The 25,000-nt window shown below is 45.8% G+C and overlaps 1 protein-coding gene and 1 pseudogene across 1 annotated transcript; one reads left to right on the forward strand and one right to left on the reverse strand.

Annotated features, from left to right (window-relative positions):
- Positions 1-1,588: 1,588 nt before the first annotated feature.
- LOC113597554 (mammalian ependymin-related protein 1-like) lies at positions 1,589-24,395 on the reverse strand (annotated as a pseudogene).
- GLOD5 (glyoxalase domain containing 5) lies at positions 13,334-19,878 on the forward strand. Its single transcript, XM_027054079.2, is given in 4 exon segments — positions 13,334-13,387; positions 16,155-16,292; positions 18,067-18,222; positions 19,499-19,878. Coding segments are annotated over 4 exon segments (447 nt in total). The 5' UTR covers positions 13,334-13,360; the 3' UTR covers positions 19,625-19,878.
- Positions 24,396-25,000: the final 605 nt, after the last annotated feature.

Here is a 25,000-nt window from a genome sequence, read left to right on the forward strand (position 1 = left end):
TACCAATACGATATTATTGTGATGTTCCTTTTTGTGGTTTTAATTTTCTTTTCCTTGATGAATAATGAGGTTGAACATCCTTCACATGTTTATTGGACATTTGGGCATCATCTTCTGTAGTGTGCAAGTTCAAATCTTTGCCCCCTTTTTTACTGGCTGCAAAGGATTTTTCAAAATATGTAACTAGTGGTCAGCCTTTAAAAAGTAAAAGGTTCTCTACTAAATTACAATGCCTGGCTACTGTTGGGATATTGGAAGATCTGGCTACCCATATAGCAGCAATGGGTGGGAGCAGGGTAGTGACTGCTCCTCTAGATGGTACATTGGTGACCCCATGCCCTCTGTATCCACTGTCAGAATGACTTCATAAAAGGGTTTGGGACATGCTGGGGAAACCACTCCTGACTTTATCTCCACCTTCCCCTGCCAATTGGACTCTGCAAACCTGGAAGGGTCGGGGAGAAACGTAAGTGTTTCCCAAATGACAGCTAGATAGGAAGTTGGCACTAACCCCCACATTCCTCATGCCCAACATGGAGCAGTGGCTCTCAAGCAGGTGCTGCAGTCTTTCTCCAAATGGCCTGCTCCCACCCAGACATTCATATATCCCTTGATTCCCCAGGGCCCTGCATGCCCCCTGACCTTACCATTGAACAAGGAGTTCCAGCTGTACCGCCTGGGTGTGACTGGTGAATATGTTTTCAGTTTAAGAAAGAGTCCTAACGGGAATATTGGTGGCTTGGATCCTCATTTAAAAACAGGGGCGCCTGGGGGTTCCTGGGCTACCCAGTCGGTTGAGCATCCGACCTCAGCTCAGGTCACAATCTCACAGTTTGTGAGTTTGAGCCCCGTGTCGGGCTCTGTGCTGACAGCTCAGAGCCTGGAGCCTGCTTCGGATTCTGTGTCTCCCTCCCTCTCTGCCCATCCCTCACTAGTATTCTGTCTCGGTCTCAAAAATAAATAAAAACATTTTAAAAAATAAATAAAAAATAAAAATAGGGGCGCCTGGGTGGTTCAGTCGTTAAACATCCAACTTTGGCTCAGGTCATGATCTTGCAGTTTGTGAGTTCAAGAGCTGAGTTGGGCTTTGTGCTGACAGCTCAGAGCCTGGATCCTGCTTCAGATTCTCCCCCACCCCTCCAGAACCTGGAGTCTCCCTCTCTCTCTGCTCCTCCCTACCCATTCTCTCTCTCTCTCTCTCTAATAAATATGAAAAAAAATGTTTTTAATGTTTAAAAATTGAGCCCTATTTGGGGCACCTGGGTGTCTCAGTCAGTTAAGCATCTGACTCTTGATTTTGGCTTAGATCATGATCTCACAGTTCATTGGTTCCAGCCCCGAATCGAGGTCTGCACTGACAGTGCAGAGCCTGCTTGGGATTCTATCTCTGCCCCTCCCCTGCTCACTCTCTCTGTCTCTCTCAAAATAAAAATGAACTTAAAAAAAATTGAGCCCTATTTTCATTAATAGAAATGTCTTAAAAAAATCCATTAAAATTTCATAAATTTCAGTTCATGGGAAGAGCCAGCAAGGGTTCAGCTTGGTTTCATATCTGTAAAAGTAGTATTAGCAACTTGTAAACAATTGATTAAATGTTTTTTTGTTACTTATAAAAGGCTCTCTGAAGATAGGGATGGGGGTGTCTTAGAGATCAGAGCCAAGATCAAATGTGATTCTTACAAAAGAAAACTGATTTGATGGACTATGCCCTAGACAGGAAGATGGAAAGCTTGGCCCCCTTTCCACATATTCCTGATCTTAGTGCTTCTATGCCACGTTCTGGACTGGAATCTTGAGATCTGCATTCTGATTGTGTCACTTTTGCCGAGTCATATGTCCCCCACGGGTCTCAGTTTTTCCTTCTGCCAAATAAACACAAGTTCACAGGTTTGTTGAGAGGTCACAAGACAGTGAAAATGAAGTCTCTTTAAGGAATTAAATCAGCTCTTTCAGAACGTAACACATTTCAAAATTATCACACGGAAGTTGTTTCTTTGGAGCAAAGTAACACCTGTGTTAGTTGGTTTGGGCTGCCATAACAGAATACGACAGACCAGGTGGCTTAAACATCAGAGATTAATTTTCTCACAGTTCTGGAGGCCAGATCAAGACGCTGGTAGAGTTGGTCTTTCCCCAGGCCTCTCTCTTTGGCTTGCAAATTGCCATCTACTCCTGTGTCCTCACAAGTCTTCTCTGTTTTCTGTGTCCTGATCTGCTCTTCTTATAAGGACATCAGTCACACTGGATTAGGACCCACCCTAATGACTTCATTCTAACTTGATCACCTCTTTAAAGGCCCTGTCTTCAAATACAGCCACATTCTGCAATACTAAGGATGGGGGCTTCAAAATATGAATTTGAGGAGGACAAAACTCAGCCCATAACAGCCAGAGATGAATTTAAACTATTTGTCTGAGGTGGGGGAAGAAGAGGAGGGAGTAGTTTAGGTCTGGGATGTGTTAGTTTGCTTTGGGGAGACCTCAGCTAGGATGGGCAGATCGCTCAATGGTAGCCTCACCCAAGATGGAAAGATTGCTCAATGGCGGCTCATTGCTTGGTACAGGCTTTCTCAATGAAAATGCATCATCATGACTTTATTGTTTTGGTTAAAAATAATAACAGTAATGCCCAATAATTACAAAATATAGGGGGGGAGTGCAGAAAAGCACAAACATAAAAACGTTAAAACAAAATCACTTTAGGGGTGCCTGGCTGGCTCAGTCAGTAGAGCATACAACTCTTGATATTGGGGTTGTGAGTTCAAGCCCCATGCTGGGTGTAGAGATTACTTTAAAATAAGGGGCACCTAGGTGGCTCAGTCAGTTGAGCATCTGACTCTTGATCTAGGCTCAGGTCATGATCCCAGGGTCGTGGGATCGAGCCCTGCACTGGGCTGGGTGCTGAGTGTGGAGCCTACTTAAGATATTCTCTCTCCCTCTGCCCCTCACCCTGCCTCTAAATAAATAAATAAATAAAGTATTTTAAAAATAAAAATTAAAAAAAAAATCACTAAATCCTAATACCAAGAAATAACCATTTTTCTTATGATGTTCCTTCTGCCCATGTACAAGGAGGCAAGACTGGTACATGGAGAGTCAGAAAGAGAGAAAGAAACAAAAGCAATTTATATTAATGGGCTTGCACTACACATGTTGGTTTAAGTGAAAGGTGTTGAGTTTTTGTTCAATTAAACTAACAGAAGAGGGGCACCTGGGTGGCTCAGTTGGTTAAGCATCCGACTTGGGCTCAGGTCATGATCTCATGGTTTGTGGGTTTGATCCTTGCATCGGGCTCTGTGCTGACAGCTTGGAGCTTGGAGCCTGCTTCGGATTCTGTGTCTTCCTCTCTCTCTGCCCCTCCCCTGCTCATGCTCTGTCTCTGTCTCTCTCTCTCAAAAATAAAAATAAATGTTAAAAAATAAAGTAACAGAAGAAAAATAAATGGCTGTTGTATTAGTTTCCTTTTGCCACTATAACAAATTGCCACAAACATAGTGGCTCAAAACAACACCAATTACTGCCTTCCAGTTCTGGAAGTCAGAAGTCTGGCATGGGTCCCACTGGGCTCCAATCAAGTTGTTAGCAGGTCTGGGTTCCCTTCTAGAGGCTCCGGGGGAAATTTTTCTTGCCTTTTCCAGCTTTGAGAGGCCCCACCTCCCTTGGATCATGGCCTTCTTCTTCCATCTTCTAAGGTAGCAACTGTAGTTGGGTTCTTCTCACATCACATCCCTCCTGTCTTCTCCCGCTTTAAAAAAAATTAATGTTTTATTTATTTTTGAGAGAGAGAGAGAGGGACAGAGCATGAGCAGGGGAGGGGGCAGAGGGAAGGGGGGGACACAGAATCTGAAGGAGGTTTAAGGCTCTGGCTGTCAATACAGAGTCCAACATGGGGCTTGAACTCACAAATTGGCAGATTGTGACCTGAGCTGAAGTTGGATGCTTAACCCACTGATCCACCCAGGTGCCCCCCTCTTCTACTTTTAAGGATACTTGTGAATATATTGGTTCCACCGGATAATCTAGGACAACTGCCTTATCTTAAAGTCATCTGATTATCAACCTTAATTCTCCTTTGCAGTGTAACCTAACATAATCCCAGGTTCTGGGGATTAGGATGTGGGCATCCTTGGGGTGGATGAGTCACGCTGCCTGGCACTAGATGCAAAATGTAACAAACTGCTGAACCTCAGCTACAGGTTTCATTACAACATCCTCTACATTTAAATCTTTCATAATTCCCTAAGTAAAAAAAAAAAAAAATCATGAAAAACCTTTATCCGTTGAGATGCTTTTGTCTGCAAGTAACAGAAACCAACTTGAACCAGCTTGACCAATAAGAGAATGGACCAACTCACAAAAGAGGAAATGGCTTCAGGTGGGCTCAACCCTTGTTCCAGAGAGGCCAAAGGCCATCCCGCCAGTGAGCGACAGAGCTGCAATCCCAGCCCAGCCTGCCCAAACATTGCCCAACCAGGCTCTTAGCCATCGTCAGTCCACGCTGACCTGTGCCAGTGGGGACACACTTGCCCAGAGGCCTGCCTTCCTGAGTGAGTGAGTTGGAGCTGGCTGCCCATGTCTTCAGGCCTGGCGAGAGCCTGCACTTCTCAGGCACAGGCCAGCCCGCAGCCTGTCCATTAGGCACGACTTAGGGAGCCGTGTGGCCTGCGAACCACGGGCACATTGTCAGGCTGCCATTTTCCCTATCTTTCCTCTGCCTGACTGGACTAGTGCCCGGGCCTCGGGAAGCCGGGGTGGTGCTGAGGTTTGAGCAGGCTCCACCCAGAACCTTGCCAGGCCCCCGGGGGCCTAGAAAGGAGCGGGGTGGAGAAGCTTGTATGCCATAAGCCTCAGTTCAGCACCCTCAGCAACTGCCCATCGATGTAGGGCTCGCTGTCCTAAACTGCTCAGTTTCCCCCACGACGCTACTGTTAGTTCTCATCTCCAAGTGCTTTACACATGCTGTTCCTCCTGCTGGCATATGCTGTCTCTTTTTCTTCTGCTCAGTTAACTCCTTATCCTTCAGATTTTAACTGCGATGTCACCTCCCTGAGGACTCCTTTCTGGTACCCACCACTGAATAATGGTATCCAGCTCTTAATCCCTGGAACCTGTGAATGTTCACTTGGTGGCAAAAAAAAAAAAAAAAAAAAAAAAAAAGAAAAGAAAAAGAAAAAGAAAAAGGAGCTAAGGGTCTGGAGACGGGGAGATTATTTTGATTGTATGGGTGGGCCCTAAATATAACCACAACTGTCTTTACAAGAGGTGGACACTGGTGTGATGCAGCCATAAGCCAAGGAACGCCAGCAGCTGCTTCCAGCAGTGACCTCACCTTTCCCTTCTGTCCTTTAAAAAAAAAAATTTAAAGTTTATTTGAAAGAGAGAGAGAGAACAAGCAGGGAAGGGGAAGAGAGAAGGAGAGACAGAATCCTAAGCAGGCTCGGCACGCTCAGCGCAGAGCCCAACTCCAGACTCAAACCTCACAAACTGCGAGGTCAAGATCAAGAGTCAGACGCTTAACCGACTGAGCCACCCAGGTGCCCCATCCCTTCTGTCCTTCTTAAATCCACTCAGCCTCAGGAGTTTAGGACTATCAAGTCCAGCAGGGACCATTTTATCTAACCTCCTCATTGAACAAATGGGGGAAGCTGAGGCACGGGGGGGGGGGGCAGGAATCTGTTCATATTCACCCAGCATGACATCAGCAACAGAGCTAAGCCTGGAAACTGGACCTAGATATGGGCCCCTGCTCTGTCTTACAAGGAGTCCCTTGTAAACACTCAGAGTAACTTCAAAGACAACTAAAATGACCTTGATCACAGAGGGAAGAGAGATTTTTGCCCCCAGCCATTGGTAGGAGACTTGAGTCAAGTAGCCTTTGGACCTCCCCCCTTCAAGACTCAGTGGGCCTTCCCTGTCATGTTGCTAGGTTCCACAGCCTAGACTCCATGTCCAGGTCAAGGCCACACGGCCACCAACATTTAGAGTGTATTTTGAGACCACTGAGCTCAACTCCTTCTGTACCAAAGAAGCAACAGGCCCAGAGAGGGCAAGGGACAGAACCCAAACCACACAGCAGCTCCAATGCAAAGCAAGGGCTAGAACTCAACTCACCTTGCCTCCAGTTCTGTGGTTCTATAGCCAATGTTTTCCACTGCCTCCCTATAATCCTTACCCCCATTCCCTCCCTTTCCACTACTCCATCCCCAATTTTTTCAGTTGGTAAGTGGAGGGCCCCTGTTCTTAAGGAGCATAAGTCCCTCCCCTGGACCAAGGGGATGGATTATGATTGGTTTAAACCAGTCATAGCAATTTTGCTTCCTTTGGATAGTGACAAACTGTGGAGGGAATCTGGTGCAGTTTTGGCTAATGAGATATAAGGGATATTCTATAGGGAGGGCTGTCCACACCAAATAAAAAGACAATGCCTCATTAGGAGAAAGCCTTTGTTCTGATCTCTTTTTCCTGCATTGGATGCAGATGTGACATCTAGAAGTACAGCAGCCATTTTGGGACCATGAGGCAAGAAACATGAAGAAAAAGGTCAGCAGGCTTAAAGATGGTCGTGATGAAAAGTGAAGGAAACTTTGACTCCTCTTACAATATTATTGAACCTGAGACTGTCAATCTCAAATTTCCTGGTAATGGGAAAAAATAAACCCCTCTCACTGGAAGGCACTCTGACAGAGCTTTCTGTTCATTACAGGGGGAAGAATGCCTGAGAAAGACCCTTTTCACATAATCTCTTAACTACCTTTTGGGACAGCCAGGTTAGGTCATAGCACACCATTTTTATGAACAAGGAAACTGAGCCACAGAGCCTATGTGGTTTAAATGTCTTCCCTGAAGTCCTCACAAACTGGACCTGGTGGAAAGGCAGGCATTTTCCTTGGGGGTAAAAGTATACTTCCTAAGCGAACACTGCCGCGGCACATTGCACGGGCCTATGTTTGTAGGAACATCAAATGGCCCTGAACGTGGCCGTGGTTGGGAAGCCCTGGCTGCTGCCCCGCTGGTTCTTCTGGGGCTTTGTCCTGGGAGCAGTGCTTGGACCAGTGGTGAGCAGGAAGCATGTTGGGTCTCAGTCACTCAGCAGCAGGTGCCACAACCTAAGGAGAAAAAGAAATCCTCTATTGGAGACATTTAGTGAAATCAGAGCTATCTTTAATCCATCTACGGAAAGGAGTAGGTGAATTATACCAACCCTTGATGTACCCTGAAGCCCCTTATTAAAGCCACGCCAATGGGGCACTTGGGTGGTTCAGTCGGTTAAGCGTCCAACTCTTGATTTCAGTTCAGGTCACGATTTCATGGTTCATGGGGATCGAGCCCACGTTGGGATTCTCGCTGCCCCTCCCCTGCTCATGCCCTCTCTCAGTCTCTCAAAATAAATAAATAAATAAACATTTGGAAAAAATAAAAACTAAATTAAAAAAAAAAAATAAAGCCACGCCAAGCCACAGAGCGACAGAGCCTCATTCTCCTGTAGATCTCTGAAGAATAGGGCTCTGCATCCAGGGCCCCCTGCAGTGGAGCCAGTGCAGCTTGGAGGTGCAGGTGATGTCCTCCCAGCCCCTTCACCCTGGCCAGAGCTCTGCCTGCTGTAAAAGAAGGAAGACCAGCTCCTAGAAGCCAGGAGGCCCTCCTGGGAGAGTATTCCCCCACCCATGAGGTCCTCAGCTTACAGAGCCCATTTCTGCAGAGGATTTGATCCACACGACACTACGTGTGTATGCAGGAATTCATTCTTCAATAATGGACCAATGCCACAATGTCAGTGGTTTCACTCTCTGCTGGAGCTGTAGACCTCCAAAAGATGGACCAAGAGCAAATGGAGAGAGCACCGCTGTTCCTGAAGGACACACATCATTTTAGCTCAAGTCATTTGGGAGGACTGGTCGCGTAGCCCCACCCAGGTGCAAGGGGGTGCGTGTGTGGGAAATGTCATGTAATTTCTGGTTCGGCAGCGCTTTGCAACAACTCAACATTTGGGCAGATGAAGCATAACATTTGGGGACAACCAGCTGTCACTGTGACACGCTGTCAGATGGGCACTATCTCCAAGAAACCTGAGGATCAGTACAGGCATGTGACTTGCTCAAGGTGACACAGATCCATGATTACAAACTAGGTGTCCACTCTCCCAGATCCTTGCCCCATACCACCTTGACCAGCCAGCTCACTGCCTTGAATTTTAGGAAGAGTCCTAGGCCTGGTGCTTTATTTTACAAAGTGGTTTCAGGGCACCTGGGTGGCTCAGTGGGTTAAGCTTCCGACTTCAGCTTGGGTCATGATCTCACAGTTCGTGGGTTTGAGCCCTGCATTGGGCTCTGTGCTGACAGCTCGGAGTTTGGGGCCTGCTTCGGGTTCTGTGTGTGTATCTCTCTCTATGCCCCTCCCCCGCTCATGATCTGCCTCTCTCTCTCAAAAATAAATAAAAGCAGTTTTAGCTTAAGAACTTCACCCTAAAACTGTCTTGGCAAAGGAGATGGGACACAAATGATCCCCCTTTCACAGGTAAGGAAACTGAGTAAGACCAATTCTGAAGAGAAATGAGAAACTCTAGGTCATAGGCACTGCAGACCTTCCAACTTCCTCAGGCATCCAAAACACCCCTGAAAAGAGTCTGTCTTTGGGGTCTTCCAAGGCAATTAATAGTGAGGCCCACATTCTAGAGCTTGTCCTGTGCATGGCTCACGTGTGTTAAAAGATAAGATGAAGCACATTTAAATTTTCAGGACTTTATTGGAGCAGAAGTCAATTGGAACTAGGCAGGGCCAAACCGGAAGTGGTTAGGAAGTGGACAGGAGCCAAGTGCAAGTCTTTTATGGGACAAACTGGAAGCAAAGGGAGATTATTTGATTGGTTATAGCTGAAGCAGTTGCTCTTATAGGGGAAAGCCTACTTGGCTATTTGCAATTGGTTGTTCTTAAATTTCGATTTCTTGGATACAAGTTCTGGCTTAGGTTTTGGTTTGCTTTACTGAGGCTACGAAGGCATCAGAGCCACCTCAGTCTAATGGCCTCCTTGTTTAAGTACTTTTAACAGGTGGTATTCAAACTTTCTCCTCTTTTCATTATTTTTTATTTTTTTAATGTTTATTTATTTTTGAGAGAGACAGAGACAGAATGCAAGTGGGTTAGGAGCAGAGAGAGAGGGAGACACAGAATCTGAGCTCCAGGCTCTGAGCTGTCAGCACAGAGCCCAACATGGGGCTCGAACTCATGAACCATGAGATCATGACCCGAGCCGAAGTCCGACGCTCAACCGACTGAGCCACCCAGGCACCTTAATTTTTCTCTTCTTTTGAAAACAAATTTTTTAAACGTTTATTCGTTTTTGAGAGAGACAGTGTGTGAGCAGAGGAGGGGCAGAAAGAGGAGACAGAATCCGAAGCAGACTGTCAGCACAGAGCTTGATGCGGGACTGGAACTCATGAACCGTGAGATTGTGACCTGAGCCAAAGTCGGTTGCCTAACTGACTGAGCCACCCAGCCGCCCCTAAAACTTTTTTCCAACATTTATTCATGTTTTATAGACAGAGTGCTAGCAGAAGAGGGGCTGAGAGAGAGAGGGACACAGAATCCAAAGCAGGCTCCAGGCTCTGAGCTGTCAGCACAGCCTGATGCATGGTTTGAACCCAAGAACTGTGAGATCCTGACCTGAGCCGAAGTCAGACATTCAACCAACTGAGCCACTCAGGCACTCCTAAACTTTCTCCCCTTAATCAGGGTCAACAAATGCACACCTCTAGCATCATTCCCTCCCCAATCTGTGTGACCCCAGGAGCGTCCTCTCATTCTGTGTGACATCATGAACATGCACACCCGTGTGTGTGATGCCAGAGGTGTCCCCATCCCAGTGTGTGTAACTCCAGCAGTGTCCAAAACTCAATCTGTGTGACCACAGTTGTGTCCATACACCAGTATGTGTAATCCCAGGAGTGCCCACCTCCCAAGTTGTGTGACACCGAAAGTGTCCACACGTTACTCTATGACAGTGAGTATTCAAACCCTCATGTGAGTGACTCCAGAAGTGTTAAGTCCCCAGCATGTGTGATTCCATGACAGTCTGTTCTCCTTTCCGTGTGACCCCCTTAGTGTCCAAATATCCATTTGCGTGACTGCAGGGATGTCTACACCCAGTCTGTGTGACCCCAAGACAGTTCACATCCTGGTTTGTGTGATCCCATGGCCATCCACACTATAGTCTGACCTCAGCAGTGTCCACTCCTAAGTCTATACCAGGGAGTATCCATCAATCACTCTGTGTGACCACAGGAGTGTCTGCACCTCAGTTTCTGACCTGAGGGGTGCCAACACATCATTTATTTGACCAGGTAACTGTCCCTACCTCAGTCACTACAATCCCAGGAGTGTCTACTCCTCAGTCTGTATAACACCATAGATGTTCACATCCCAGTCTATGTAACACAAAGAATGCCCAATCCACAATATGTGTGCTTTTAGGAGTCTCCATTTCCCAGTGTTTTTAACTTAAAGAGTCCCAAACTCCCCCTGTGTGACCCCAGAGATTTCCACTCTCCAGTGTGTGTAACAGAACCCTTGGAGTGTTCACACCTCTGAGTGACCCTATGTCTGTCCACACTCCAGCATGAGTGACTCCAGGAATGTTCAAACCCCCATCTTTGTGACATCATGTCTGTCCACACCCATTCATTCTTACCTCATAGTCGTCTACACCTTAGGCTGAGTCCAGGAGTGCCCACATCCCAGTCTGAATGACCCCAAAATCTCCACAATCCAATCTGCTATCTGACCCCTGGAATGTCCACACCCTGGCATGTGTGACCCTGTGAATGTCTATTAGCCAGTCTGGGTGACTCAGGAGTGTCTACTCCCTAGCATGTGTGACCCCAGAAGTGTCCATATGCCAATCTGTTTGACCCCAGGACCATCTGCTTCCCACTTTGACTACTATAGTGTCAACATGGTAGTCAATCTGACCCCAGAAGTGTCTACTACCCACTCTGCATGACCTCAAGAGTGTGCAGACTTCAGTGTGTATGATTCAAGGAGTAACCACTCCCTACGGTGTGTGACTTCTGGATTGCCCAGACCCCCACCTGAGTAACCCAAGGCTGTCCACCCCCTAGAGTATACTACCTCATGTGGTGGCCACACCCCTATCTATGTGGCTCCACGACTGTTCACACTTCACTCTGTGTGATTCCAGAATTATGCACACCACTATCTCTGTGACCTGGAGGGGTCCACACGATGGTATATTCTAAGACAGTACTGGATTCCTCAGCATTGCTACTCCCCCACACCCTCTGTGGATGTGACCTGAGAGTGGATGTTCATACCTAATTCAGCAGATCATTGTGTCCCTAGCTCCGGCCCACACCACCAAGTGACCTCTTCTATTCCTATTTACCCTCACTCTCTCCAGTGGACCATTCAATTCCCATAGCCTCCTCCCCAACCACACACATATATATATATCCACATTCCCAAATAGACCATCCCAGCCCCAGACCCTGCAGATTTTGAAGAGAGCAAAGACCAAGACAGCTAGCCTCCCGCGACAGACTCCAGCCTGCAGGGAGTAGTGGAGAGGAAGCCAGTAAAGGCACCATTAATGGGAGTAAAACCTTCCAGGATCTTGTGAAACATTTATGGAAATCAACATTTTACACCCTCTTCCTCCCCAACTAGAATGTCAGCTCCATGTGGGCAAGGACATTTGTCCATCTAGTTCTTTAATGTCACCACAGCACCTAGAACAGCAGTCAGTACACAGAACACACTCATTAGGTGTTTGGTGAATGAATGAACCCTCTGACCCCTCAATTCCACTTCTAACTCTAACATGCATGTACATTTTCAGAGCTGTGTGTACAAGGCTGGTAGGAGCCAACAATTGGGACAACCTTGTAAATGTCCACCTATAATATAGCCAATGACTTTCACAGAGTGACATGAATGCAGGGGGTTCATATTCTACCACAGAGCACCCGCTGGGTGTGAGACAGAATGAGTGAGACCTGTGTGTGCCTTCCACAGGACAGGCTGTTGACAAAGAAAAGCAGGTGGGGGCTGGTTATGGTGACAAGTGTGCGCGAGTGTAAGGAAACACTAGCAACTGTCCTCAGTGGTAATTTTTGGAGACTGGAGGATGTCCTTGTAGTCCATATACTGATGTACTGTTGAAACTTTTTATGCAAACCTATATTCATGTAGTATAAGGGGAAAATCATATGCTAAAGTCAATAAGCATAGCACAGAGAACTTGTATGTGTGGGGGGTATATCTGGGGTGTGCCTAGGAAAATTTCAAACTCACATGCCCCATGCCCCAGGAGCTAGACAAATAAACCACCACCACCACCACCACCACCACACACAGGGAACTCAGTTCAGGGTAAGGTAAACAACAGTGGGACTGATGAATGTTCCCTCTCAGCAGTGTTGGGAGAGGGCATGGTAAAGGGATGACTGGGGATGGGGAAAACCTGAGAGTTCACACCCTAAAAGAATTCAGAAACATTGCACCCTGGGACACAGAGCACTTAACAGCTTAGAGATCTCGGCTCAGAAACAGACCCATAAGCCAGAGTGGTCATATCTTAACCCAGATAGCTTTTAACTTCACACCCTGGACACAAACTCTGACTCCCAAATAGATCAGGGGTCTCATATTCTGGGGACACAAGCCTAAGGAGACCAGAGGTCTCGCATCCTAGAATAAAGATCCCCCCACCATACTTGGGATGGGTGATTTTTCTGTGTTATTACAAAGCAATCCCTTACACATACACCTTGTTATGGACCGAATGTTTGTGTCTCCCCAAATCCTTATGTTGAAGCCCTAACCCCCAGTGTCATGGCATTCAGAGGTGAAGCCTTTGGGGGGGTGTTTAGGGTTAGATGAGGTCATGAGGGTGGGGTCCTCATGATGGGATTGATGCCCTTATAAGAAACCAGAGCCTGCTCTTTCTCTCCACCATGTGAGGACACAGAGAGAAGGTGGTCCTCTTCAAGCCAGAAAGAGAGATGTTACCATAATGTGATCCTGCTAGCACCTGATCTCAGACTTTGGGCCTCCAGAACTGTGAGAAAACTAATTTCTGTTGTTTAAGCCCCCCAGTCTGTGGTGCTTTGTTATGGTGGCCTGAGCTGACCAAGTCACACCTTAAGCTTTTACTTTCACGGCCCTGAGTTTTATATCAGAGTTCTTATACTGCCGACTTCTGTTACTACCAGCAGTCCTCAGCCTGGGGCCCTCCCATTTCTGCCCCTTGATCTCTAGGCACTGAGCCAAAGGGTTGTCTGGAGGCTCCAGGGCAAAGACACCTAGCCTGCCAAGCTGTACCGTCTGCCCTCCAGGCTGCTAGCCAGGATGTGGGGCAGGACTTTGGAGAAGCAGGTGAGTGGGGTGATCCCAGGGGCCTGGGGCATAGGCGTTTGCCCCAAGGCTGGGAATTGCCTAGCTCAGGCCTGGTAACCGGTTTCCTTTCTCTGTGGGCTATCCTGAAGTGCGGACATCCATTTTCCCGGTCCTCCTCTCTCTTCCTCTTTCAAAGACAAGCAGAGGGCAGCAGAGGGACATGGAAAGGCCCTGTTCTAACTCAGTCAGACTGCAACACGTCTGCAGGAGTGGCCCTGAGCTGAGGGATGACTGCTTTGCTCCCTCAGGGTGGCTCCAGGGAGCCAGTTTGGCCAGGAACATCAAGATGGGGCAGTGTGGGAAAGGGCCAGAAAACAGGGCACTGACCTTGAACTTTGCCAGGAGAATTCCAGGGGCCCCTGACACCCTGAAGGAGACCTTGTAGAGGATTCTGTAGAAAAAGAGGAGGCAGGAGGGAGGACATCGTGTTCTGGGCACTCTATTATATAGAGAGATTTGCTGTGGGGAATAAGATGGATTACATTTCATGTAGTGCTTAGAACAGGGCTTGGCAAAGAGTAAGCCTTATATGATTACTATGTCCTGATGATCTTTTTATAAACCAGCCTCCCTCACCTCGCCTCAACAACCCTGAACTATCTGGCCCTTGCCTTCTCCACCTACTCATTCCTCACTCACTCTTGGATTCTAAACCACACTGGCCTTCTTCTGGATCCTTAAGAGAACCAGCCCTGCTCATCCTTGAATTTGTGAGGATGGAGTTCCTTCTCTTCAAACCAGAATCTGGGGAGTGAGTCTGAGCTGGCAGGCACTGAAAATGGGAGGAATGGGTTGAGTTGATTTCCAATAGACTACCAAAATTGGGGGTTATGGCTAAAGCTGTGCTTAGTGGGTAATCTATAGTTCCAAATGCAGAGATGAGGAAAATTGAAAACCAATGATCTGAGCTTCCTTATCAAGAAGCTAGAAAAGGAACAGCAAATTTACGTTTATGAAAGTGGAAGGAAGGAATTATAAAGAGCAGAAACTGGTAAAATAGAAAACAAACATACATTGGAGAAAATTGACAAGGTCATAAATTCATTCTTTGAACAGATTAATAAAATATTAGTAATGTCTGTTTTCTCTCAAATTTTTAACAGAAAAAAATATAAATTACCAATATCAGAAATGAGAAGGGGGTGCTATTACAGACCCTACAGACATTAAAAGGTTTTTAGCATTCTACTTTATTTTCAATGGAGCCCAAATGCCAGTCATTTTCTCATTATACTGCTTCTGTGTCCCTGTGGATCCTCTGTATCCACCAGGACAGTAAAACTCAGCAACATTGCTAACACCTCTTCCACTCATGAAAATACAACAGCACAGCATTTTTTACAGTTGGGTCTCAGTGAAATCAATTGTTTAAAATGTAATGGTTTGAATAGAATGTAACACAGTGGAATGGAATGAATATAATAGTATAGGGTGGAATGGAATGGAATGGAATGGAATGGAATGGAATGGAATGGAATGGAATGGAATAGAGTAGAGTAGAGTAGAGTAGAGTAGAGTAGAGTAGAGTAGAGTAGAGTGGAGTAGAAGTCAGACTTTGTGCTAGGCGCTGGGCCTAATTGTTGTAGTAGATATCCACTAATTTAACAGATATTACTGAACATCTGCTAGTTGTTTGGGACACAGTGGGGAACAAAACAGAGAGAAATCTCTACCCTTATGTAACTTATATTCTAGTCCTAGAGACAGATAATAGCATATGCATTAGATATGCATAAGGCCCTGAGGCCAAAGATACAAAGATTGCCCTTATGAGAACAGGCAAAAGACAATGTAGCTTGGAGTTCAAAAGAAATGGATGGGGCTGTAGAGACTAAGGGCCATGGAAGGGAATCTGAAATTTAACAAGATGACCATGACAACATCATCATCATCGTTGACTCTTATAGCACTTGCTATGTGTCAGGCATTGTTCTAAGCCCTTAAAAATACAATTTTTTTAATGTTCACTATATATATATATATATATATATATATATATATATATATATATATAATCATGCACATTTTACAGAAGGAAACCAAGGCACAGCAAGATTAATTAAACATCAGTCTGGCTCCCCAAATCTGTTCTATTAACCACTATATTGTGCTATAGTGCCAGACCACAGGCACCTTATAATCCTGTAGCACATGTAGTGTAAATGTACAAATTACTAAAGAATGCAAATCAAGAGAAAGGTCAGGTGGGAAGTGTGCTGAGGGCAGGAAGTAAGAAGGGGGGAGGTGTGCCCTCCCTCTAGGTATCAAGGTGAGTCTGGAAATACACATGCCTAGAAACATTTATTTCATCTGAGATGCTCCCTTCCAGTCCTGGCATAGCTGAGGAGTGAGAAAAAAGGGTACTGAGTAAAATTGGCCAACAGAGGGCTTGTACTTTTAGGGGTTGGGGCTCCTCTGTGTCCTGTCATTCCTTGCAAAAGATATGAATTCCAGCTTGGGGACAACAAGAGAGGGTTTTTTCTTGGCCTCCACTTCCCTAAACTTCATCTCTAGCCCTCTAGAGGGGGAAAGAGAATAAGAAAACAGTAGAGAATGATCATGGCAGACTCTTGTGAATCTACACATGGGTGATAAGACTCTCCTCAAGTTTTTTCCCAGGACTTTTCCCTGGAAATGGGGTTGAGGAGGAAGTATAGTCATTGTGGAGATGAGGGGAGCTGAGAAGGAAACAGGAAATTTGGGTGTGACCAGTGGCAATGTGATCTCTTTTGAATTTTTTTTTAAGTCATAGAGGAACAGCAGTCAGACTCCTTCCCCATGTCTTATCCATAGACTGGACCACATTGTGATGACAGTAAAGAGTATCAAAGACACCACGATGTTTTATTCCAAGATCCTGGGCATGGAAGTCACAACTTTCAAGGTAATCACTTTCCCATATGCAAATTGCAAGTGAAGTAGAATTTGGTTATAATATTTTTCAGCCCCCTTCCCCTCAAAAAACAAAACAAAACAAAACAAAACAACCTCAGAGGAAATCTGTGAGAAAAATGCAAAGGATCAATGTAGGAGATTCCAAATTCTAAATAGTGGAACTTCCAGAGACAGAATGGAGAAAAAGGTAGGGAGGAAATTGTCATAAAAGTAACGCAAGAGAACTTTCCAGTCTTTGTGTGGAAGAGTATCCAGCACATTGACACTTAGATATGTTCTTGGGAAGTTACAGAACATCAAAGTGGAAATGAATATCGTAAGAGCTTTCAAATAAGTTAAAAGGAAAAGTAGTTAGGGGCACTTAGGTGGCTCAATCGGTTAAGCGTCCAACTATTGATCTCAGTTTAAGTCACGATCTCACAGTTCATGAGTTCAGGCCGTGCATCGGGCTCTGCACTGATTGTGTGGAGCCTACTTGGGATTCTCTCTCCTTCTCTCTGCGCCTTCCCTGCTTGTGTGCTCACTCTTGCTCTCTCTCTCTCAATAAATATTTAAAAAAATTAAAACTATATTAAAAAAAAGAAAAGTAGTTCAACTACAAAGGGAAAAGAAATATGCAGATACCAGATTGCCCATGAGTCACATCAGAGACCAGAAGACAATAGAACAATTTCAAGATTTTTTTTAACTTTATTTTGAGAGAAAGAGAGAGAGATCATGTGCGAGCAGGGCAGAGGCAGAGAGAGAGAATCCCAAGCAGGCTCCACACTGTCAGTACAGAGCCTGACCTGGGGCTCAAACTCACGAGGCGTGAGATCATGACCTGAGCCAAAATCAAGAGTTGGATGCTTAACCAACTGAGCCACTTAGGCACTCCAAATTTCAAGGTTCTGAGGGGAAATTTTCAACTTAGAATTCTATGTGCAGCCAAACTATTAATCAAGGTGAGTGTAGAGTAAAACATTCTTAGATATATGGGTCTCCTGGCTGGCTCAGTCAGTAGAGCTTGAGACTCTTAATCTCAGGGTTGTGAGTTTGAGCCCCATGTTGGATGTAGAGAGTTTACTTTTTTAAAAAAAATGTTTATTCATTGGGGGGGGGGCAGAGGATCTGAAGTGGGATACACGCTGACAGCACAGAGCTATATGCAGGGCAGGAACCCACAAACCATGAGATCATGACCTGAGCTGAAGTCAGACGCTCAACTGACTGAGCCACCCAGGCTCTCTAAAATTTCTAAAATATTTTTTAAGTTTACTCATTTATTTTTGAGAGAGAGAGAGAGAAAGAAAGAGAGAGAGAGAGAGAGAACAAGTAGAGGAGGGGCAGAAAGAGAAGGGGACAGAGGGTCTGAAGGCTCTGTACTGACAGCAAAGAGCCTGATGTGGGGCTCAAACTCACAAACTGCTAGATCATGACCTGAGCCCAAGGTGGATGCTAAAACCAACTGAGCCACCCAGGCACCGCACAAATTTTTTTTTATTTTTAAGATAGAGAGATAGAGAGCAAGCAGGGGAGGGGCAGAGAGAGGGAGACAGAGAATCCCAAGCAGGTTGAGTGTTGTCAGCTCAGAGCCCCATGTGGGGCTCGAACTCACAAACTGCGAGATCATGACCTGGGCCAAAATCAACAATCAGACGCTTAACTTACTGAGCCACCCAGATGCCCCAGGGAGGTTGTTTTTAATTAAAAGCCCCATTTTACCTTTTTTTTTTTTTTTTAACCTTGGAGGTTGTTCTCAGTTGTTCTTCCTTCCCAAATAGGGCGACCGGAAAGCATTGTGTTTTGGAGACCAGAAATTTAACCTCCATGAGGTGGTAAAGGAATTTGAACCCAAAGCTGCTCACCCAGTTCCTGGCTCCCTGGACATATGTCTGATCACAGAGGTACCTTTGGAGGAAATGGTCCAGCACCTCAAGGTGAGTTGGACATCCATTCTTTTTGAGAAGCTGCTGCTGGTATGGTGAAAACAGAATGCATGACCCAGCTGGGTGTTCCTCAAACTTCAGACATAACAGGTTTTGTCATATCCAGATCATGCCTGTATACAACCATTTGCTCGTTCTTTTTCCTGACATCATTTTTTCATGTAAACAAATACATTTACATCACTCTTGTAAAGAATACAAACCTAAATTCTTTTTACATAAATGCATTTATGTAAAAAGCAAATGTTCAACCAAGTACATGAACAGACCATTATATCTTGACACAAAGGGAAGTTAACTGTAAAGACAAACAGCTATAAAAACACCAGTCATTAGATTCTATCCACTTCCTTTCTCCGAACCCTCTGGGCTTGATGTTACAAAGGGAGATTTGGCAAATGGTTGGGGAGGTGCTAAGGACTTGGTAGCATCCACCAGAGACTTCTTGATAGAATCAGGATTGAAATAGGGGGCACCTACCTGGCTGGCTCGGTAGGAAGAGTATGCAACTCTTGACCTTGGGGTCCTGAGTTCAAGCCGCACATTGGGTGTAGAGATTACTTAATAATAAAAACAAACAAACAGGCGCTTGGATGGCTCAGTTGGTTAAGCATCCAACTTCAGCTCAGGTCATGACCTCACAGTTTGTGAGTTCAAGCCCCGTGTTGGGTTCTGTGCTGACAGCTCAGAGCCTGGAACCTGCTTCCGTGTTTCCCGCTCTCTCTGCCCTTCCCCCACTCATTCTCTCTCTCTCTCTCAAAAATAAACACTTAAAAAAAGGAAAAAGAGGATTGAAATAGGATTGAAGAGGGAATATTTAATTTGGTGTATTTCTAACACTTAAAATGGTTTAATGTAAAGGAAGCATTGGTTCCCCTTTTGGGGAACACAGAATAAGGTCTTACATATATTTCTTTCTTTGGAAAGTATCAGTGAAAAAGTCTGGTTTGGAAGTAAAGTGGGGGAAAGCATAGGGGCTAAGAATATGGGCTTTGGCCCAGACTACCTGGGTTTGAATTCTGGCTCTGCCACTTACTAGATAATACTAGGCACCATTTTATCATCCCCACTTTACAGATTAGGAAATTGAGGTACAGAGCAGTTAGGTACCATGATCGAGGCCACACAGCCGGTAAATGGCCAGAGTGAGGGAGGGGAGAATGGAAGGAGATGAAGTCAGAAAGATATCAGGGGTCTTCTAAGAATTGAATTTTGGTCTCATACATGGACTGTGATGAATGACTTTTGTGTTCTCCTCCCACTTCAGGTTTGTGATGTCCCCATTGAGGAGGGTCCAGTCCCCAGAACAGGGTCCAAAGGACCCATTATGTCCATCTACTTCCGAGACCCTGACAGAAACCTGATTGAGGTGTCCAACTATATCTCCTCATGATTGAGGCTGGCCCTCTGCCATTCTGTTCCCTGTGATGTCTCCCTCTCCCTTTCTGCCTGCAAACTCTCACCCAAGCCCAGAGATCTCCAAGGACTGAGGACTTCAGCACTTCATTCTTCCTACTGGGGGGACCGGAGTTGGGTTTGGGACCAAAATTACATGTCTGAATGTCCTTCATCCAAGGCTCCCCTAATAAATTAACAACCTTTCGATTAATATGAGCTCTTCATTATTATTGTCTCAGTGCTATGTATGAATGTTTGTCCAGGGTGTGAGGTCTCTGAGCTGTTTGGGGGTCAGTGACCAGGGTATGACATCTCTGAGGACCAAATCCAGGGTCATCCCCTTGGGATTCAGGGCCCCTGACAGATTGTCCTTGTTAGTGAGCCCATCCTTTCTCATCCTTTTGGAATTCACCTCATCCCTTCCAAGTGCTGCTTCCTGTGTCCTCCACCCCATAGGCTTCACTGAACCTCAAGATATCTGTCAGTCCCACGGAACCTTCAAGGACCACCCCAAGTGATACTACCTCCTCCTGGAATGCCTTACCTGATCTCACCCCCAGGGTATGTGGTGCTGTCTACCTTTGGATCTGGTAGGTCCAGATTCATCTTAACTGAGGCTCAGCTCCTGACAGAGTAGACAGGACTGGGACAAATTTCATCTGTTTCTGCCTCCCCCTCCCAACACCATCCATTCAATCAACTAATAAACACATATTGAGCACCCACTCTGTGCTTGGCCCTGTTCCAGACATTGGGGAGACAGTGTTGAACAAAAAGGATAAGCATACCTAGGTTTGGGGAGTTGTCATTCTAGTAGAAGAGACAAAATAAATAAAATTAAGTAAGGAAAATATGGGGCACCTGGGTGGCTCAGTTGGTTAAGTGTCCAACTCTTGATTTTGGCTTAGGTCATGATCTCAGGGCTCAGGAGATTGAGCCCCACAACGGGCTCATGCTGACAGCACAGACCCTGTTGGGATTCTCTCTCCCCCTCTCTCTGCCCCTCCCACCACTCGTGTGCATTCTCTCTCTCTCAAAATAAATAAACTTAAAAAAAAAAGTAAAGAAGGGCTGCCTGGGTGGCTCAGTTGGTTAAGCCTCTGAGACTCTTGATCTCAGCTCAGGTCTTGATCTCAGGGTTGTGATTTCAAGCCCCACGTTGGGCTCCATGCTGGGCATGAAGCCTACTTAAAAAAAAACAGTAAGGGAAATATGAAGTATATTAGAGGATGATAAATACTTTGGAGCAAAAGACAACATGGAAAAGAGGGAATGCAGATAAAAATTGCTGGGGCAGTTTCTAACGTGTAATAGGATGGTGGGGGGAAACTTCACTGAGAAGCCATTTGCATGCAGATCCAAGATGAGGGAAGGAGGTGCACCAATAGCTGGAGGAAGAGCATAACAAGCAGAGAGAACAGGCAGTGCAAAGGCCCTGAAGCATGAACGTGCCTGGTGCATGAGGAACAGTGAGGCCAGTGCAAAGTGAGCAGTGAGTGGAGGGGGGAGCAGCAGGAGGTGAGGTCAGACACGGGGTGGGAGACTGATCGTGTAGGGTATCATGGGCCACGGAGAGAACTCTGGCTTTTACTCTGAGTGACAGGGGAGCCACGGAAGGGTCATGAGCAGAGGAGGGCCATGATCTGACAGGATTTTAACAGGCTCCCTCTGGCTGCTGTGAAGAAAATAGGCTGTAGGTGTGAGGGCAGGAACAGAGGACTGTGAGGGGGAGGCTACTATAGTGGTCCAGGCAAGCGGTGCCGTGCCGGCAGGGGAGGTGATAAAAGGTGGTTAGATTATGGAGATACTCTGAAGACAGAGACTGGATAAGTTCACCAAAAGAGAAACTGTCAACTAGAGAAGAGGTCCAAAGACATTTAGAGTTCTGAAACAAGGATTAACCAGCAAATGAGGCAGGCAGTGAGGAAAAGGAAAGAGTACAGCGTCCTGAATGAATGAGTGATGGATAAAGGAGCATGTGTGACAGTCTTTTGATGTGATCAAGCCTCTAGTCTTGTGGACTCTAGTCTCTAAACAGTCCCCAGCTGGTGGTTCAGCCAGACCCTATGAGTGAACCCCCAAAGAGCCCCCCCAAAACGAAAGAGAGGATGTGTAAGGATGTGAGTTTCAGCATGTGAAAGGCTTTGCCAAAAGCTGTAGCAGGCTTCCTGCCTGTTTTTAATTTTTTACTATTTATTTTGGCAATTAAATACGTATTAAGATAACATAAACTCTAATACAGATTTTCAGCATAATATAGATATCACACATTTCTCCTAGTAACAGATGATAGCCAGATGAATCACAACAGTAGAAGAATCTAGAACAATAAATTTTGTTAGTAGGAGTCTTCCTAGAAGTCAGCAAACCTAACCCACTCACAGATGAGTAAACTAATGACCAGAGAAGCTGGCATTCTCTACAAATGTTTAGGGCACTGACCATGTGCCAGGCACTTACTTGGTGCGGGTCATGTAAAAGTAAACAGAACGTGGTAACTGTACTCAAGGAGCTCATAGCCAGGCTAGTGGGCAATGGTGTCCAATAAGAAAGAAATTAACACACAGTCTAATCAGTATTGTGAGAACAGCATGCTCAAGCTACGAGATGCACCCAATCCAGGTTCAGGAGCAGCTCTGCAAAGGTCAAGCGTGAGCTGACCTAGGAAGGATGCACAGGAGTTACATAGATAAAGAGGCAGTGAAACAATGTTCCAGGATGGCCCTGGTGAGGGAAAGCATAGTGCATTTAGTTAATCAAAGGAGTTCAAGTACAAGGGAATTCCAGTCGTGGACTTTGGAGACAACAGTCTACTGACTCCCAGTTCAATGCTATTTTTAGAATACTATCTGCCTTTCTAGGTCTCCTGACAAGTCTGTGATGATTAAGCACATATATCAACATTCTTGCATAGAAAAAAGGAAGCATACGTGGCTCATGCTTACCTACGTAGAGACATTAAGATTTTCAAACCCTCTTGCTTAAGATGTCTCTCTGAGGGGCGCCTGGGTGGCTCAGTCTGTTAAATGTCTGACTTTGGCTCAGGTCATGATGTCACAGTCCGTGGGTTCAAGCCCTGCATTGGGCTCTGTGCCAACAGCTCAGATCCTGGAGCCTGCTTCAGATCCTGTGTCTCCCTCTCTCTCTGCCCCTCCCCTGCTCATGTTCTCTCCTCTCTCTCAAAAATAAAACATAAAAAATTTAAATAAATAAACATTAAAAAAATTTAATAAAATAAAATGTCTCTTTGAGGGGCACCTGGGTGGCACTGTTGATTAAGCATCTGACTCTTGATTTCGGCTCAGGTCATGATGTCACAGTTCATGGGATGGAGCCCCGCATGGAGTTCTCTACTGACAGCACAGACAGAGCCTGCTTGGGATTCTCTCTCTCCCTCTCTCTGTCCCTCCCACATGTGCTCTCTCACTCTCAAAATAAACAAACACTTTTAAGTTTCTATTTGAGGAATAATTACTCTGTATTATAGCCTTTCATTTCCTCCCCAAACTTACATCAATCAGATCATGTCACAAAGCTCTTAAGTCTGGAAGAGATTTTTGAGGAATCACTTTGTCGTTGGCCAAGGGAGCAGGAGACAGGGCAGGGGAAACAGTCACCACCCTGGCACAGGCAATAAAGGGGCCATTATCTGCAGAGAACTCAAAAATTAATAATAAAACTGATTAAAATCATTCTGCATTTTACCATCACCACAGGGCAGCAATTCAGCAATTCTCAGCAATGTCAGTAATGAGACCCTCCTCCCTGCCAAGGCAAACTGCTCGTGCTGATGCTCACCCCACGTGTGCCGCCACACTTAGATACACCTGCATATGCAGAAAGCACAGCACCCACACAAACTATACAAACGTCTGCAATCTCCATCTTAGCTATCTCTTCTGTTCATATTACTACACATTCTCCATTCCACCCCATTCTGTATACGTAGCTTGAGTAGTCAAAATCATACATACAAAAAAAACCCCACATCAATGTTTATCTTCCTTCAATTATGATATTTATCGCCAATGACGTTTCTCATTTCTCAAGTCTCAAATCCCTCTTGAGCTGGGGATGATGCCCAATGCTGCCACTTCTGCATTCATGGGCTTACCAGGTGCAGTTCACACTCATCCTCTCTGGCTGGGCCACCTGGCAGGTGCTTAGCAGGGTAAACACCCAGGGGTCTTTAATGCCCAGCTGCATGTTGAAAAACTGCATGCACAGTATCACAGTTTGGGTGAAGGCTTTCTGGACAGGATAACCATTTTTAACTGTATAAATGCCAACCCAGATTTCATATGATCTAGCTGACTTTCTGTCAGACCACTTCTGGACCTTGATCTGCTCCTGGGGCCCCCTATGGAGAACTAGTCGTCAACTAGTCCTCAAAGGTGGCATTCTGAGGAATGTCTAGAGGGTCCCAGGGGTCCATCAGGGTGATCTTGGCGCACTACTTGGTGGCTTATTCAATCTGAAACATCACTCCGTCCTTATAGAACAAAATTTTTCAAATAATCTCTTGCAGGGGATTAGCACCTTCTAATGGTTGATCCCATCATAGGAGAGCAGGGCATGGCTACTGTACCTGCTGCTCTGTAGTACAGAAACTAGTGGCCCTCCTACTGCTGTGGTGCCTGGCAAGGGTACAGGGTCCCTGGGGCACTGCTGGTTGCCACCTCCAGCACTATCACCCCCCAGGCTACAGAGGCCACCCAGACCCAGAGGCCACCCAGCAGCTAGGCACCCAGGGCTGCCTGGGCCATGCTTCCTATTTTTAAAAGACAGCTTGCATAAATAAACTTAAAAGCGGGGGTCGGGGTGCCTGGGTGGCTCAGTTGGTTAAGCGTCCAGCTCTTGGTTTTGGCTCAGGTCATGATCTCATTTTGTGGTTTTGAGCCCCACATAAGGCTCCGCACTGACAGAGGAGTCTGCTTGGGATTCTCTCTCTCTCCCTCCCCTGCTCTCACTTGCGTGCTCTCTTGCTCTCTCTCTTAAAATAAATAAATAAACTTAAAAAAAAAAAGACAGCTTGCCTTGGACCCAGATGTCATATGCCTGGAGATAGATGATTTATGAAAGGAAGAAAGGAAATAGAAATGAGGGAAAGAAGGAGAAAAGGAGGGAGGAAGGGAGGGAGAGTGGGTGGCAGGTGGGTAAATGAATGAATACATACATAGATGAATGGATGGATAGATGGGTGGGTGGGTGAATGAATGGAAAGATGGACTAATATCCTCTGCCCCTGGAGAAACTCTTTCACATGTGTGTGCACAGACAGAGAAGTATGAGTTTGTAAATTGCAGGTGTGCTGTAACACAGAAAAGTCTGGAAACAACCCAAATGTCCATCAATAGATGAATGGTTAAAC

This window comes from Acinonyx jubatus, chromosome X, assembly GCF_027475565.1.
Source record: "Acinonyx jubatus isolate Ajub_Pintada_27869175 chromosome X, VMU_Ajub_asm_v1.0, whole genome shotgun sequence".
Taxonomy (NCBI): domain Eukaryota; kingdom Metazoa; phylum Chordata; class Mammalia; order Carnivora; family Felidae; genus Acinonyx; species Acinonyx jubatus.